General features: G+C 34.6%; 1 protein-coding gene across 1 annotated transcript; it reads left to right on the plus strand.

The window, feature by feature from the left end:
- The first annotated feature begins 7,435 nt into the window (after nucleotides 1–7,435).
- LOC133300442 (ethylene-responsive transcription factor ERF038-like) lies at nucleotides 7,436–17,091 on the plus strand. Its single transcript, XM_061499987.1, has 3 exons — nucleotides 7,436–7,443; nucleotides 7,808–7,824; nucleotides 16,274–17,091. The coding sequence occupies exons 1-3, from the start codon at nucleotides 7,436–7,438 to the stop codon at nucleotides 17,089–17,091; spliced, it is 843 nt and encodes a 280-aa protein (XP_061355971.1).
- The last annotated feature ends 452 nt before the right edge of the window (nucleotides 17,092–17,543 follow it).

Raw genomic sequence — 17,543 nt, forward strand, 5'->3', positions numbered from 1 at the left:
AATCACAATCTGTTTTAGACTAGCAATCAAATCAATATTCAAACACAACAAGCATAAGACATAAAGACAACGTCTTTCCTTTACGTTTCATGTCTTTAGGCTTCTCACAAAGTCGTAAGCCCTTCACCACTTAGGTTCTGACTTAGATTAAGTAATACAGAAGTTCAACTTCATCAATCTAGGGTCCACAAACCCATAACTCAGTTCTGTATGAACAGTACCGTTAATGTTCTCGAAAACCCAGAATATCCGGATATTTGTCGGGGGCATATCCGGATATCAATATCCTGATATCATATCCGGATATCCATATTCGGATATCACAAGACCCCATATCCGCATATCAATATCCGGATATTTCGCGACAGAATACAGTTTATGTACTTCGCGAGATATCACTTCTAAGGTGGGGTTTTTAACCCATTACTACGTCTAAGCATGCATTTTTACACTCTTTTAGGTTCATATACTGGTTGGTTACTTAAACAACTCATTAAACATGCCAAGACTCTACTTTTAACCATTAAAACTCATGACCAAGGTTGGTGAACTTACCCAAGGCTTAAAACAGAGCAACAATGGCTCATGGAGCTCACCAATCAACCCTCAAGGTTCTGTTTCCAGAAGGACACAAAAATGACGAGCAAGCAAGGTTCTTTCTTCACAAAGATTTCTCCTTGAAGCCTCAACAACCCAAGAAAAGCTCTCACCCCACCCAAATAGCGAACTCAGAACTTCCTCCTCACACACAAAGGTCACAAACTCAGAAAAGGCAGCTCTTTCCCACTCACAATGCTAGCTCACACAAGGCCAAGCTAGTTTGGTGAAGATTGCAAGAAGAAAAGATGGCAACTTGGTGGAGTTTCAAGAGAAGAAGAGGGTGGCAAGGTGGCTGTTGAAGTTTCAGCAAAGGAGGCACGTAGGGAGTATGAAAAATGCCCTAGAAATCTGTGCCATTAAGTATATATAGGCGGTTTAAGTTAAAATGCACTGTATTAGTGTTAATTGCTACGCTTAGCATTTTAATCCCAAACTTAGGATTCTGAACCTACTCATTTTTCTAAGATTTATCATATTTTTATTTTATTTTTCGCAGCACCTTTCCGATACGCGCTTTTACATAACCAGAATCAGTTCTGGCACCAGTTCTCATTATTTCGACCTGAAACTTGTTATGCTAGTCCTATATATTATTCTAGTGACATATACACACTTTTCATAATTTTCTGGGATACTTCATCGGTACGCATTTATACCGTGGAGCAAAATCGGTATCAGCACTTTTCGTCAGAAAAGAGACTTTCGGTATTATTTCACACTTACTATAATTATTTAAGTCTTCTCATAATTATTAGGGTCAATTGTGGAATTATTTCCTAATTCTCCTATTTATTTAATTAATTTCCTAAATTAACGGTGCGGGACCTTACAGGATCCACAAAAGCACCTAAGCTACACTTCTAGGCAGTAGTTCTCTACCTCTGTTAGGCCATTGGTTTGTGAGTGCTACGCCATGCTATAGTGAAGATGAGTCCTAGCCCTCGTGAAAATGTCTGACCAGAAATTGCTCATAAAAACTTTACCCCTATTTGAAACGATAATCAAAGGGAACCCATGAAGCTGCAATATTTCTTTAATGAACATATCAGCAACATCTTTGGCTGTATAAGGATGCTTACGAGGCAAGAAATGAGCAAATTTTGTGAGGCAGTCCACTACTACAAAAATTGTGTCCATTCCCAAAGCTTTAGGAATTTCCCCTATAAAATCTGTTGAGATATCATGCCACACGTTGGTGGGTATGGGGCAGAGGCTGTAATAAACCAGTTGGGGTTATATTTCAAACCTAACTCTATTGGCATATGGAACATGCTGCTAAATATTCTTTTAATGTTTTCTTCATCCTTTCCCAATAAACTAGACCAGCCAACCGTTTGTAGGTCCTGAAATACCTTGAATGGCCCCCCACACACGAATCATGATACTATTTTAACAACAGAGGAATAAATTCTGAAGTCTTTGGTAAAACCAATTTGTCGTTATAAAACAGCCTTCCTCCCTGCACCTTAAATCCCTCATGAATAGTAGATTTCACAAGCAGATCTTGAAGTATGGCCTTTAATTTACTATTATACTAAACCTTGTTTTCCATCTACTATAAATCTAGTAGGTGCAGTAAGGAGATACTGGACATTAACATTTGCCGAGAAAGGGCATCTGCAACCTCGTTTTCTTTACTCGATTGGTATTGAATATCAAAATCAAAGCCCAATAGCTTTGAAGTTCACCTTTGTTGTGTTGGACAAGTGGCTTCAATACTCAAGAGGGGGGTGAATTGAGTTTTACAAAATCTTTTCGCAAAGTGCCTCCTTTGATATTTTAAAGACTATTTCTTCAATAAAATGATTTAATAAGGAACTATCTAAATGTGAGAGCAAGTGTAGTGATCAACAAAGTAAGCAAGCGAATATATAAAGACAATCTAAAATGCAATTTTAATACTTAAGTAAAGAGATTAAGGTTAGAGAAATTGCAAACTAGATGTATCCTGGTTCGGTCACCACCACCGTGACCTACATCCAGACTGAAGCCGCTCGATCAATTATTTTCACTAACTATCAAGCTTGAGGGTGCTTGACAAACCACTACAATCTTTCAAGACTTCAGGCTCTTGATGCCTTACAATTTTTCACTCCAAATTTTCTTAGGTATTTGGTGACCTCTCAAGTGTATAGGGTTAACTCCCCTAACTATTCAAGAAATCAAAGGAATGTGTTTAACAATGGCCAAGTACTCTCAAAGTACAAATAACACAAGTTGAAGAACAATGGTTGTTAACACTCTCACAAAAGTAAAGCTCAAAGAGAATTTATGATCACGAAGACAAGAATAATGCAAAAAGAATGAGAATAAATGAGTAATAATGATCAAGAAGTGTGTCCCATCAAGGGGAACAATATTCTCTATTTATAGAGGGGCCCCATGGCTGTTTTCACGCTCATTTTCGCAAACTAGTCGTTTTATAGCCGTTATTTTGTCTTCTGCTCAGTAGGTAATCGATTACCATTGGGAAGGTAATCGATTACCATGAAGGGTAATCGATTACCAACTTGTTGACAGGTTGGATTTCACCCTAAAATGGTTTTCTTTTGATTCAAATCAGTTTCAAATACTTCTTAAACATTTGATAAACATTGAAAACTATATTTTCATGCTAGGAATGTATTTAAATGTTTAAGCAATAATTTAATGCATGTATTTGAAAAAATACTTTGAGCTTAGTTCACGTAAGGAATCAATTACAAATAATCCTAAGTCCTATAATATGTTATTTTGAAATTGGACTAAGAGACTTCTCTTGAAGCTTGAGTCTTTATCTTGTTTAGACTTCTTTTTTATGGTTGCACCTTGAAGCTTTATTTCCATGCTTGTTTGTTATCATCAAAAATGTTGAACCTTTATATTCTTTACGTAGAGTGCATTGGTTCCACATGTTGTTCATCACCCAAGATATGTTGCTCCATCAAAAACTTCAAGCTTTTCTGATCAGTTTTGACTATGAAATACCTCCCCAATAAATAGTGCCTCCATTTTTGTATTGCGAAGACTATAGCCATTAATTCTTTTTCATACATAGATTTTTTTGGAGAAAAACCTTGGCTGATATAAGCCAAGGGCATGTTGTCTTCCATCAAAACCGCCTTCATGCCTTTCCCTAAGCCATCAGCGAGGACTGTAAAATTTTTAGAAAAATCAGGCAAAGCCAAAACAGACAGATTACTCATCTTCTGTTTCAACAATTGAAATGCTTCCTCTACAGCTTGTCCTTATTTGAATGCATCCTTTTTATGAATTTAATGAGTGGTTTGGCTATTTTCTCATAATCCTTCACAAACTTCAGATAATAATAGGCCAGTGAACCATGGCCTTTATTTTCATTGGGTCATCCTCCAGTCCATCTGCAGAGATAATGTGTCGCAAGTACTCCACATGCCTCTTTACTAAGCTGCATTTTTTCTGTTTGCTACAAATTTATTTCTCCATAATACCTCAAATATTGTCCTTAAATGCCCCCAGATGGTCCTCATCACATTGATTGTATATCAGTATGTCATCAAAAAATACTAATGCAAACTTTCGCAAAAAATGCCAAAGGATTTCATCTATAAGCACTTGGAAAGTGGAGGGTGCGTTTGTCAACCCAAAAGGCATTACTGAGTACTCATAATGCCCCTCGTATGTTATAAATGCATTCTTGGGGATGTCTTCTTCCCTCATTCTTATCTGGTGATAACCATATTTCATGTCCAACTTAGAGTATATTTTTGAGCCCCTTAATTCATCCAATATTTCCTCCATTACTAGTATGGGAAACTTTTTTGGGACTGTTAACTTGTTTAACTCAAACTTTCCAACTCCCATTTTTCTTAAGTATCATGGGGCTAGTATTAGGCCTAAGCATACCATTAGTAAGTAAATCAGAAATTTTGCCTTTAATCTCAGATATTTTATAATAAGGATACTTATAATGCCGCATATTTGGCACTTGACTCCCTAGCTTTAAGTTATTTACATGGTCATGGACTATCTTCGGTGGAAGACTATTAGGCTCTTGAAAAATGTCCAGGAATTTAGCCATTAATGCATCTAATTTCTCCCATTTTAGACCAACGTCCTCTCGGTCTTCAGCTTCAAAATTCAAGAGAAATCCATGTCCCTGATCCTATAAGGCCTTCACAATGGACTTGAGAGATGCTTCTGACCTTGTCAACGATGGTTCACCCCTAATGATGACCTCTTACCCCTCTCACCCAATTTCAAGGTCATTTCCTTGAAATTAGCGTGTATTTCTCCTAATTATGTCAACCACTCCAACCCAAGCACAACATTTGCTCCTCCTAACTCGAATATGTATAAATCTTGTTAAATGAGAGTGTTTTGTAGTCTCACCTCCATCCATTTGCACACCCCTTGGCAGTCTAGTTTGTGGCTATCACATACCTCAACTTGGTACACTGGAGTGTCACTCACCTCCAATCCTAATTCCTCCACCAAATCTTTTGGCACAAAATTGTTAGAGGGTCCGTAATAAATCATCACTATTACCTTCTGACCATGGATTTGTCCCAAAATCTTAAGAGTTTGGCTTGAAAAGAGCCCTAGAAGGCTTTGCACAAAGAGCTGCAGTGTTTCCTTCATCGTCTTTTCTGGTGAACCAGTGAACGTAACCTCTGTTTCTGCCTGTGAGTCATCATTTCCCTCTTTTTCATCTTCAACCAAAAACATGTGCAGCTATCGGACTTAAAACAAAGTCCCAACTGCTGTCTTTCTCGCAGCTCATCAAATTTAAAACAAAGTCCCAACAGTTGTCTTTCTCGCAGCTCCGTTTGAGTAAGGCAACGTCCATTGCTAGCATAGCTATCACAAACATGACTTCCTACTGTTGTGGCATCGCTTGAAACTACCTTCGTCTAAGTGTTCTTAGGGATTTCAAAATTTGAGGCCAATTGATTTGTGTAACCCGTATTTTGTGCCATTTGGTTTACGGGTCTAGTATTTTTTTTCCTGCAATAAACATGTTAGTATGACCGATAATGGTCTTGTTGTCACTAAGCCTAGAACGAACGATATGGGTTCCCTTACTGGGCCAATAAGCCATTCCCTTCCCCAATGACCCAAAACCTTCTTCTGTCAATTCCATATTGCATTTTTCGATCTTCAAGTTGTATTTAATCATCTCCATTAAGCTAATGGCTGGATTCATCATGAGTTCTTCTATGACGTTGCTTTTAACGCCATTAAGTCATACCCCTTTTAGTAGCTCTTCATCCTCAAAATGCAAGGCACCAACGACCTTCTTAAATTCTGCCGTGAACTTCCCAATGGTTCCTGTCTGTAACGCCCCAATTTATAACCGATTTGTTAACATGCATATAGTACAAAAGTGCATCATAAAATGAATTCTTAAGCGGAAGACTTAAACCAAAAGTATCACAATAATTCTCTTAACCATGTGGCTTAACTTTTTTCCTTTTATTTATCCTTACATATTGCCATGCATAATTTATTTTTCATATTGTCTTTTACTATACAGTCACATACATGTACAAAATTCTAACTCACAACCCTGTGACCATAGTCATTGACCAATGACTATTTGAGTTTGATAAAATATATCATCTCACATAGAATCTAATAGACAACATTTCTGCTGTAAAATGGACTATCCAGGGATAATTCCCATATACTCATTCACCTGAAATTCAGAAAAGCCAAGTACTAATGTATATCCAACCTAGTGAACCACAAGTGGCTCTGTGCCAACATGCACATATTATGTACATAATCATATACATATTAACAATACCAGTATATAATGACATAAGGCAACATATGCCTTAATACTATTGAACCATAGGTTTCCAAGCTTATATATTGAAGTTTTGATGATTACACAGCACCAACAAGCTCAACATGGATGCACAAATTAGAAGGCAGTGCAACAAGTCACAAATAAAGTTAGAAGATCAAGGCAACATGCAGAAGTGAAGAAGTAATTCAAATGTGCAAAGTCAACATCAAAGTCAAAGTTTCCAAGTGAAGAAAGACTCAAGAGTATATTATTTGTAATGTTAATTAGAGTCTAAGGAAAATTGAGAATTGAGTTTATTGAGCTATATCTCTCAAGGTTGCCTTTAGAAGATTTGATTTGAAAGAAGATTTAAAAGTTTTATTTTTAATCCAAATAGTTTTTTTGAAAGATTTGGTTTAGTTTGGTTTTTGATTTGAAAATGAAAAGGTTAATTTGATAATAATTTCCTTTTTTGAAAGATTTCGTTTGTTTTTTATTTGAAAAAGAAAAAATTAATTTGCTATTAATTTCCTTTTTTGAAAGATTTGTTTATTGATTTGAAAAATAAAAAAGTTAATTTGAGATTAGTTTTCTTTTTGAAAGATTTGATTTGATTTTATCTAATTTTGGAAAGTTAATTTGTGGATTTTGATTTTATTTTCAAAAAGATATTTTACAAAGTTTTCTTAAAAATCATGATACAATATCTAGTGCATAAATCTAGAGATTTTTCCTTAAGATTTGAGAAAAACCCTAAACCCTAAATATCATATCTAGAGTCCTTATTCACAACTCTTCAAGAATTAACGAGAGAAAAATATTGAAACACTTAAAACCCAAGAATCATACTCATCTAGGCTTATTTTTTGCATGCTTTGAGAGAGCTCAATATCTTTTTCTCTTCATCTTTTTCTTTTGTAATTCTGAATTTGGGGAGGTTGTTCTGCTTCTGTGATTGGTTCAATTGGAGTGGTCCTAGGGTTTAGGTTAAGAGTGGTTAAGGGGTTGATCATGATCTTGTAAAATTCCAATTGAGTCTTGGTTTTTGGTTCAAGGGGAGTAATCCTAGATTTTAGGTTAATCATGATCAGGTAGATCACAGGTCTTGTAAAATTCCTCTTGCAAAACGATTTCTTCAAGCACCGGTTGGAAGCTTGATGATAGTGGAACGATCGGCCTCATTCTGGATGTAGCTCTCAGTGGTGGAGAGTGAACCAGGATATATCTCGGTGTTATCTTTTCTTCCCTTACTCTTTTATTTTTCGCTGCATATTACTCTTCTTTGATTCATTGTTCTTGAAAATTTGAATATGTTTTAAGGGTTTGGAAATTTTTATTAATTGTTAAATCACTCTTGCATGCTTTCTTTAAAAAACGGTTTTTAATTTTTCTTTGTAATTTGTAAAAATTTTAAAACACCATTCACCCCCCTGCCCCTCTTGTGTTGTTATTTAGCCATTCTTTCTTTACAATTGGCCTCAAAGCTTAGGTTCTCTATTTTAGGTTTAACCACATAGAGATAAAGATCCATAAATAATGGCTAGCTTTAATAATGATTTGCCTCAAGAGAGTAGTTCAACCAATAGACCATCTTATTTTAAGGGAACTGATTATCCTTGTTGAAAATCAAGAATGCAAATCTTTTTAGAATCGATTGATCTTATAGTTTAGACTAGTGTTGAAGAGGGATATGAAATTCTTACTACTTTTGGTGATGATGGTACTAGAGTTCCTAAAAAGGCTAAAGATTTTAATGATCAAGAACTTAAAGAAGCCCAATGGAATGCTAAAGCAAAAAATCACGTAATTAATTAAGGAGATGTGGAAAGTTTTACTCTAGGTAGAGATGAGTATTTTAGGATTTCCTCTTGTAAAACTGCTACGGAGATGTGGAAAGTTTTAGAACTCACACATGAGGGTACTAATGAAGTCAAGAGGTCTAAACAAAATGCTCTTACTAGAGAATATGAAACCTTTTGAAATGCTTGATAATGTGAGTGTTTATGATTTGCAAAAACGTTTTACTCACATCATTACAAGGTTGAATGCTTTAGGTATCCATTACAATGATGAGCAACTTGTCAATTGTGTCCATCAAAGTTGTGAACCCTATTCACTCAGGAAGTCCATATTAGTTCATTTGGCCAAAGAACATATAATCACATTATATTGCCACAAATACCACAGTTGCATAGCAGTACTTCCACTTGTTTTGCAACCTAGCCCATATTGCTTGTCCACTTGTCTTTTGACTAATGATCCAACTTCCTCTGTATGAATGCAATTAAACCATGTCACTAACATACCACTCAATCATCCATTTATAAAGCATAACTTCCGTAGAAGTCTGGCAAAACAACATAACAGAGTAAAACTCTTAAACCAAGAATTTACCTGTTTATAAGAATTCCTTCCAACCTTGCTTGTAATCCAAGAAAGCTACTCCAATATACCTTATATACCAAGATCACCTATTCATGTATAAAATTGGTATCAAAATAACATAAAATCATTAAATGTTGACCTAATGGTCAAAACACCTATTAAACCCAAAGCTATACATATTCACCCTATTCTTGATTAAACAAGAACTAGGGCTTCCAACACTTGATTAATCACACACTTGATCTTCCAATATTATACCCATTATTTCAAGCCTAAAATACCAACAAAATAACCAATTCGTGTTTATCTCAAGTGTTCAATGTAACACCCCAAATGTAAATACATATAGGGTGCACCTTCATCATGCATTCAACGCGCGGAAGTCTAAATTTAAACTTTACGAATGCAAATATCAGAGTGCGGAATGGAAACACATAACCATACTTATTCCATATAAAATTAAAAGCGTTAAAACGTCAATACAAAATAAATAACACTAAACATTATTTAATTTAATCCCAAAAAGATTAACTAATCATAAATAAAAACATAATTTATGCCGCATCATAAGCCCAGTCATAATGTGGTTGTGGTTCCTCTAGCCATTGTGTACTTAGTGCTTCATCGAAATCATAATGTGGAAAAGCTTCTATTAATAATTTCATAGCCTCAGTCCATAAGCCTCTATATGTTAGATCCTTTAGTTTCTCTTCCCAGGTAGGTGGAGTTTCTTCTTCTTTACGTACCAGTCTCTTACCCTTTCTTTCCCACATAACTTTCTTATTACTTTCTTTCATCTTTTCCTGAAATGGGTGGTCAAGGGGGGTGAGATTTTGGGGAAAATCTCAGTAAGGTTCACAGCTGGAGCATTCTCCAACTATGACGCTTACTCCTGCAACAGTTTATAATAACAATACAAAATGGAACATTTAACATCATCATATAAAAATATCATGCCATCATCATCATCATCATATTCCTGCCGGCTTTTACGGACTTACGGAGATACCCAGAGTCCTCGTCAGGTTGCAACTGGAGTATCAGTGCACAGGCCAACATTTAATAGCATGGTTTTAAGTTTCAAAAATATCATAATCACATAATGTAAAGCATTATAAACATATTGCAGTCAGACCATAACTTATCATAGTTTCATAATGGTGGCATACATAGAGAGATTACTTCAACAACTGTAAACACTTACAGTACTTGTCGTTCTTTACTTGTATACTTTCAACTTTTGATCTCTTTACTTGCCTGTTTGCTCCCTTGACTCCCTAATATCATCATATCATCTTTTAGTAACTTATATAACATTCAACATTTGTGTTTTATCCATGTATAGGTCTCGGCTTTGCAGGTTTAATTACCTAGAGGAGTTGTTTTGCTTACTTACCCACTTGTGTAGGTTTTAGGACATTATTAGGTCATCATAACACTTAATAGAATTATTAAAGATTTCATTCTAGGCATGTATAGGTTCGACCACCATAGATAAACATCTAGGAATATAATTTTTAAAACATGCTTTCAATTATATTATTAACTTAACATGGTTAGATCCTTTCAACATTAATCAAATAAAACCTCTTTTAGCTACATACCATTCGGCCTTATTGCCCTAAAATACCTAAGGGATTACTTCTAAAACATGCTTCTAACATTATTGATAATTTATCATATTTAAATCCTAGAGCATCATTCAAAACATCATCTTATATATTCGGCCAACTAAGGTTATGATCATGCAAAATTGATTTAGAACCTAGGCTACTAAACATGCTAATCTAACATCATCATTTCATCATCTTTCATATCATTTAAACATCTCTCCATGCTTATAATTATCATACATGGTTCGGCCTTCTAGGGATCATATACTTAGGATATCACTTTCATGCTTTTACATGTCATTCCTAACCAAGAAGGTTCATAGGCTTACCTTTGATGATGATCAACGACTTAAGGAAACACTTCTTGACCTTTGACTACTTTGAATCTTCTTGAATGAACTTCCTTCCTCCTTGAACATACAAGGCCGCAAGCTTAAAGAGAGGAGAAGAGGGATTTTCTTGCTTAGAGATGAAGGGTTCTTTGGTGGAATTATTAGGAAGAAGGACTAAGATCCAGGCTTGTATTTGATCTTGGAACAATTAGGTATTTCTCACTAACACACTCACCATTTCGAAGCATTCATGGACTTCACAAAATGAACTAAACTCTTTGCTCTTTCCTTTGGTAGTGCCGCGGCTATAGAGGGAAAAAGGAGAGACTAAAGCTTGTTCAAATAGGAAACCTAGAAGCCTTGCCATTACTTGATTGCTGGTAGGTTTCGATCACATTAAATGAGAGTAAGGTGGTGATTTGTTGTCATAGGTTAGATTGCTTAATTAGGGACAAGAACATGATGTCAATTTCCTTGATTAAGGAAATTTAGTGATTGCTTGATTTAAGGAATTGATGATGTGTGACTAATCGTCATTAAAAGTTGCTCCCTTGATTTAAGGGATTGATGAGGTGTGACTAATCGTCATAAAGGTTGCTTCCTTGATTTAAGAAACAGAATTATTTGATTGATTGACATATTGTCATCAATTTGCTTGATTTAGGGAAAGTGATTGACTACTAATCATCATAATCCTAACTTCCTTGTTTAAAGGAATTTGACTGGCTTGACTTAAGGAAATTCGATTTGCATTTAATGGCTTGAAAATCAAATAAAATCAAATTCATTTCCTACACCTAGGCCGCGGATTTTAAATGCTTGGAAGGAAAATATTTCCTTTAATTTTGGACCATGATTTATTCCTTAAGATTATGGACCTTTAACCTATTAACCTGACCTAATTTGTGCCTATTTTTCCATGATTTTATGACACTTTAAATTGACTTCTTAGAGCTTGTTTTCTCTAGTAAAACCGTGGGCTTCTTGCTTGTAGGGAAAGAATTCTAATTTAATTCCTAGTAATATAGTACTTCTTTAGGTTTATTATGTCATGGCCTTACTTTGGGCTTTAACTTGATTTGGGTTTCATTTACCTTATTGGACTTTACTTTATCATATAGAGCTTTCTTTGTATCACTTGGACTTGTCCACATTAAATGGAATTAAAACTTCCTTTGTTGGGTTATACTTTGATCCATGAATTCATTGGATCCCTAATGCTTATGTCTTTGGTCCATTGGACCCATACTTCTAATTTACTTAATCATAAACTATTTCATCTGAAATGTCTCGTTTATTAATTATCATAATTCTTCATTAATCATGATACAATATTTAGGGTTGTTATATTCAAGTGCCATGATTTAACACTTTAATAAACCTTCATGTCTTCAAACATCACCTTGAAGTTGGGTTTCTTTATACTTCTTTCATTACACCACATATATTATCACATTTGATAAACTAATTCATGCCCAAACAAGTCATGACCAATTCTTTCTACTTATACTTAAACTTAGATATTATGTACTAAACATGGTCAATGGATCAAACTTGGTTTCCATATCTTTATATTACTTGATTATACCTAATTCTTGATTTCTTACAACCACTTGAATTTAGAACACTTCCTAAGACCTTTTTGCATAAATGGCCGAATGTAACATAAACACAATCATCAAGCATCCTCATTTTAAATGACTATTTAATTAGCCTAATCAACACTATTACAATTAAGGACCAATATTCATCATTCCATTTAATTTAACAACTCTCTTAAGTACCCTTTCAAGTTATGATTGAATTAGGCATAACTAGGTTCCACGGATTTTTACACACTTTCATTAATTCCCAACTTGGTTCACTTAACACTATATAATCCAATATACCTTAATTTACCTTTATATTAAACCAAACAACTCATATTTTCATTATTCCTCATTATGGCATAATTACATAGAATGAATTTCATGAATTTTCCATATTTTATATCATCAATATAATGTCTCATTCACAACATATATACTCAAGTCATCTTCCCTATTTTTCTCTATATTGTCAATTAGCCTCTTTGATTTTCCACCAAACCATATTCTTTTTCTTTGCTTAATTTGTGCACAATTCATCTACCAATCAATATATAAACAAAATCCCACACTTATATCCAACATCCAATCATGATAATTCATCATCAAAATATCAAGAAAACCTAAAATTAATCTTTTATTTTTAACCATTGAAGTGGGAATTTCTTACCTTAAAAACTCTCTAAATCAACAAGAGATTCTTCTACAAGCTTCAACCATAGAATAAACATCTTCTAGCCTCCATGAACAGCGAAGGGTCGAAGATGAGAAGAAGAGATTTCTTCCAATAGAGAGTTTTTCCAAGACAACTAACACCAAGGGTTTTGTTCTTCAAGTTGCTAGGATTAATTTTTGTGAAAGGTTCTTAACCTAAAAATGCCTTTTGATGGATGAACTAAGCTTCCAAAGTCCATCAATGGTGTCTATATAACACATCAAATAATTGAAAAATGACATTAAGAATTAAAATCATGATTTAGAGGGTTTAATTAGTGAAAATCCTGAATTTCGAGTTAAAATACCCATTAGGGGTAAAATGATAATTTGACAAAAATGTCCAATTTTTAACTCTAACCGGAGAAATACCCACTAAGTTTTCATGTATATATATGGCTAGTATTTGACTGTTGCGCGTATAGCAGCTGCAGAAATATAAACCCTATATATATAAAGAAATATCACATAAGTCACTACTTAAAATTCAATGAACTATTTCATATTTAAAAGAGACAAGTCAAATAATTATATAAGTTATGTTCAAAAACTTAAAAAAAAGAGTTTAACAACTCCTACAACCAAGTTTCAAAACATCAAAAGAATAAAGTTTAATAACTTCTAAATTATATCAATTGATTCAAATCAAGCACATCATTTTGCATCAGTTGCATGTCCTCAATGTCCGCTTCTCTTGATTCAAAATCTATATCAACGTGGTACTCACCTTTTCACTAGTGGCTTCATCTTCTTCTTTCTTTGCAACAGCGACCTCACGCGAGGTTATTTTTTAAAATAACTAGAAGAAGATACTATGCATTTTGATTTCAGGGAAATGGAAAGGGTTTTTTATTATAAAAAAAGGGGGTTAAAAGTTGACCCAATTCAATTTTTTTTTGGGAAAAAGACCTGGTTCGATTTTTTCATTAAAGTAAAAACGTAGAAACTTGCGTTTTTACACGGAGTTTTTACCGTTTTTTACTGAGGAGAGTTTTTACTTGCATTTTAACACATATCACTTCAGTTTTTACTCTTTGCACGATTCTTTTGTTTAGATTGTCTGTCTGTTTGGAAAAAGAAAAACAAAATATTTCAAGGTTAAGTAGCAATTTTAAGTTAGCAATAGAACTTTTGAAATGTAAAAAAAGGGAAAAGCTACAGCTTGATCTTTAGGATTGCTAAGGTTTTGATCCTAGTGCGTTTTCAAAGTAAGGAATGAAAAGTCAAACACTTAATTCCTTAAGAGAGTGTTCCGGAGAATTTTTATCACTCGTTCCTAAACTTGCGTTAACATTGTTAGTACTGCAACATCACTTGGAAGCTTCGAGAGGACAAGGGCCATCGTTCAACTAAGCTTGAGCCAAATAGCCAACCTTTACATCATTCTATAGTCACCCATATCCAAGCCAAAACGACCATTTTATTCAAAACCACACTCCATCATCATGAATTCCATCCACCGGAGCAAGGAACGACAAATATCGAACAAACCAGGAACATCAGCAAAGAAAGTCCAAGGACTTTTGAGGAACGCCCAAATCAAGAAAGAAAGAATAAACTGCTGCCAAATATAGAAAAAGAAACATGTTTCCCCAAAAAGGAAAATAAGAAAGCAGTCAAAAACAAAGGCGTTCTTAAGAAAATTTAAAAAAGATGTTCTTGTGAAAAAGAAGAAAAGATCAATCGTTCATTGCTCTAAAATACCTAATTCTCAAATATGACCACCCAAACTCAAGCCCCGTTACAAGCCTTAAAAGTCCCTTCGATTGGAGAAAACAAGTGATTCACAAGAAAGCAGAGACAATTCGTAAAGGTAGAGAAAATGGATTCTCTTATGCAGTGGCGGAGTCACGTTATGCGTGGGAGGGGCCTTGGCCCCAACTAAATTTCAAAAATTAGTCACATTTTAAACGTGGTTAATTAACCGTGGCTAAATAATCTTTAACATTTTAGTGTTTAGCACCAGCTAAATTTTCCTTAGCCCTTGCTGGATTAAGAAGCTGGCTCCGCCACTGCTCTTATGTATTATTTAGTATGACCATATCATGTGAGAGAACTTTAACCATCAATTAACAAATCAATGGTGATGATTTTATAACTTTCTTTCTTAATATTTTTTCTCTCTCTTCCTTTATCACTATTAATTCATGTTTATAGTGTAAGGATCTTCCAAAATAACATGATCATTAAATAACATATTACTCAACTCTCCATTAAAAAAAACTCAAAACTCCAAGTCCTGTAGTTGTATTATACACTAAGCTACCCACAATCATTTAATTTCTCAGCTCGAACTAACACCGAGTAGAAAATATGATTTTGTGATTAGCACATTAGATGGGTTTAATTGGCAGAGAGATAGAATAGTCTTGTGCCAGTTGCTTGAGTTAATACCAGAATCCACGTGGGGAGTCTCCACTATTAAATTAAGCAAAAATTGGCATTCAACCTCTTTGATAGAAATTCTGCCAACGATTATGACACAATAGTCCGGATTCTATTGGTTGTGGCATTAGATCATAACTGGAGAAAAATAGTTTACCGGTAAATAACAAATATTAGAATTGGAAAATTCTCTTGGAGGATTAAGACATATAATTGGGTCAAGTTGATGATGACAGACCAACAAGCTGATAATATAAAAACATGATTTTCAGATGGCATTTATACTTTATGCTAAGCTAACTTATAAAGTTTATATTGTGACCAAGAAAAAAGAAAAGTCTCGTGTATAAATTATATTTAAAATTGAGACAGAGTTAAGAGGCTTTGGTTTATACTAAAAAAAAAAAAAAAAAAGTTTGGGCCCCGCAATCTGTGGACCCAGCTGGCACCCCACAAATCAATGGTAAATCAGAATCAATCTTGTAGAGAAATCATGTGAAAATCGTGGTTGTGAAAGCAAGTGTTGCCACTCAGAGGAACCTAAGGAGAAGCTGCTCTGAAAAGAAGGACAAACACTGTAAACACGTAAGAAACAGAAGAGATAGGTATAAATAGACTAAAGCCACCAGAAAAAACAGCTGGTTAGTTAGTAATATTTAGGTGTAAAATTACAATTATATCAAATGGCATGTTATTCAATTTCAACACGGGAAAGAAATTAGCTGAACTGTATCCTTCTAAAGTCCATGCTGGTTTATATTCCCTTCTTACTTTTTTTCCTTTTTTCTCCTTTGGCTTCTTTTTCTTTTCTTTTAATTTCTTTCTTCTTTTTTCTTTATCTTTAAATAAATCCAATTCTTTTATGGAGAATAATAAAAGACAAACAGCTCTATTTTAATGCCCCTCCACTCATCAAACCCCTTACCTTGGGAAAACGTACAATCATGGAAAGTGATGCTAGGGAAAACTTCTTTAGCACATCTACCACCAATACTAAAACAACCACCACATTCACATCCTCCTCCCCTTCCTCTTCAACATCATCAACAACAACAACAGCACCAACATCTTCTACCTCAAACTCAAATTCATGCATCAAACAAGCCTCCATAAAAAGCCCTCCAAGTGACTCAACAAGAAGAGCTCAAAACTCACAAAATGACAAAAAAAGGCAGAGAAGTGAGAATGAGGGAAAACACTCCACTTACAGAGGTGTAAGAATGAGAGCTTGGGGTAAATGGGTGTCTGAGATTCGTGAGCCAAGAAAGAAGTCAAGAATATGGCTTGGAACATACCCTACAGCAGATATGGCAGCTAGAGCACATGATGTAGCAGCTTTAGCTATCAAAGGCCATTCAGCTTACCTCAATTTTCCTAATTTGGCTCAACATCTTCCAAGGCCTCTCACCGCATCTCCCAAGGACATTCAGATTGCAGCTGCAAAAGCAGCAACCAATTTCTTTGAGGAGACTAAGCATTGTCAAGTTGAAGCTGAACATACCAAAGCAGAACAAGGTTCATGTTCAAATCTATCATTGGAGAGTACTCAAGAGTCATCAAGTTCTCCCTCTAGTAATGATGATGACACACTGTTTGACCTACCAGATCTTTTCCCAGATGGAAAAAATGGACTTTTCTCCTATTCTTCTTCTTCTTCTTCTTGGCATTTATGTGCAGTTGATACTGGGTTCAGGCTTGAGGAGCAACTTTTGTGGGAGAAATAGTGCTTGTAGAGAGTGTTTCATTTAAAAAAATAAAATAAAAGTGTAAAAAGACAATAAAATTTTGAGTTTATCTTCCTGTTTAGTCATTGCATTCTGATATCAGATTACCACTTGAGGAAAAATTTTACATTTGAATCTGTAAATGATGGGTGTTGTCTATTGCTATTTTTGTTCAGCTTAGTTCTGCAGTGATTAGATTAAAAATAAATGGAAAAAAAAAATGATGACAAATGTGAGGCACTGTACAATGGTATATTTTTTGGAAACATACATCAGATTGGAAATTTCATTTTTCTAAGTCTCGCTATCAATGGTATTTACTTTTTTGTTTTTTGTAATTTCTTCTCCGATTCATCGATTACGGATTAATTTGGTTCAAGTTGGACAGACTATAAGGACGGCAAAATTTTATTTACCAAAGTTGCGTTAACTTACTTGAGACGTCTGATTAA

Source organism: Gastrolobium bilobum, unplaced genomic scaffold (genome assembly GCF_033153095.1).
Source record: "Gastrolobium bilobum isolate Gb01-03AN ecotype WA unplaced genomic scaffold, APGP_CSIRO_Gbil_v1 utg3598, whole genome shotgun sequence".
Lineage (NCBI taxonomy): Eukaryota > Viridiplantae > Streptophyta > Magnoliopsida > Fabales > Fabaceae > Gastrolobium > Gastrolobium bilobum.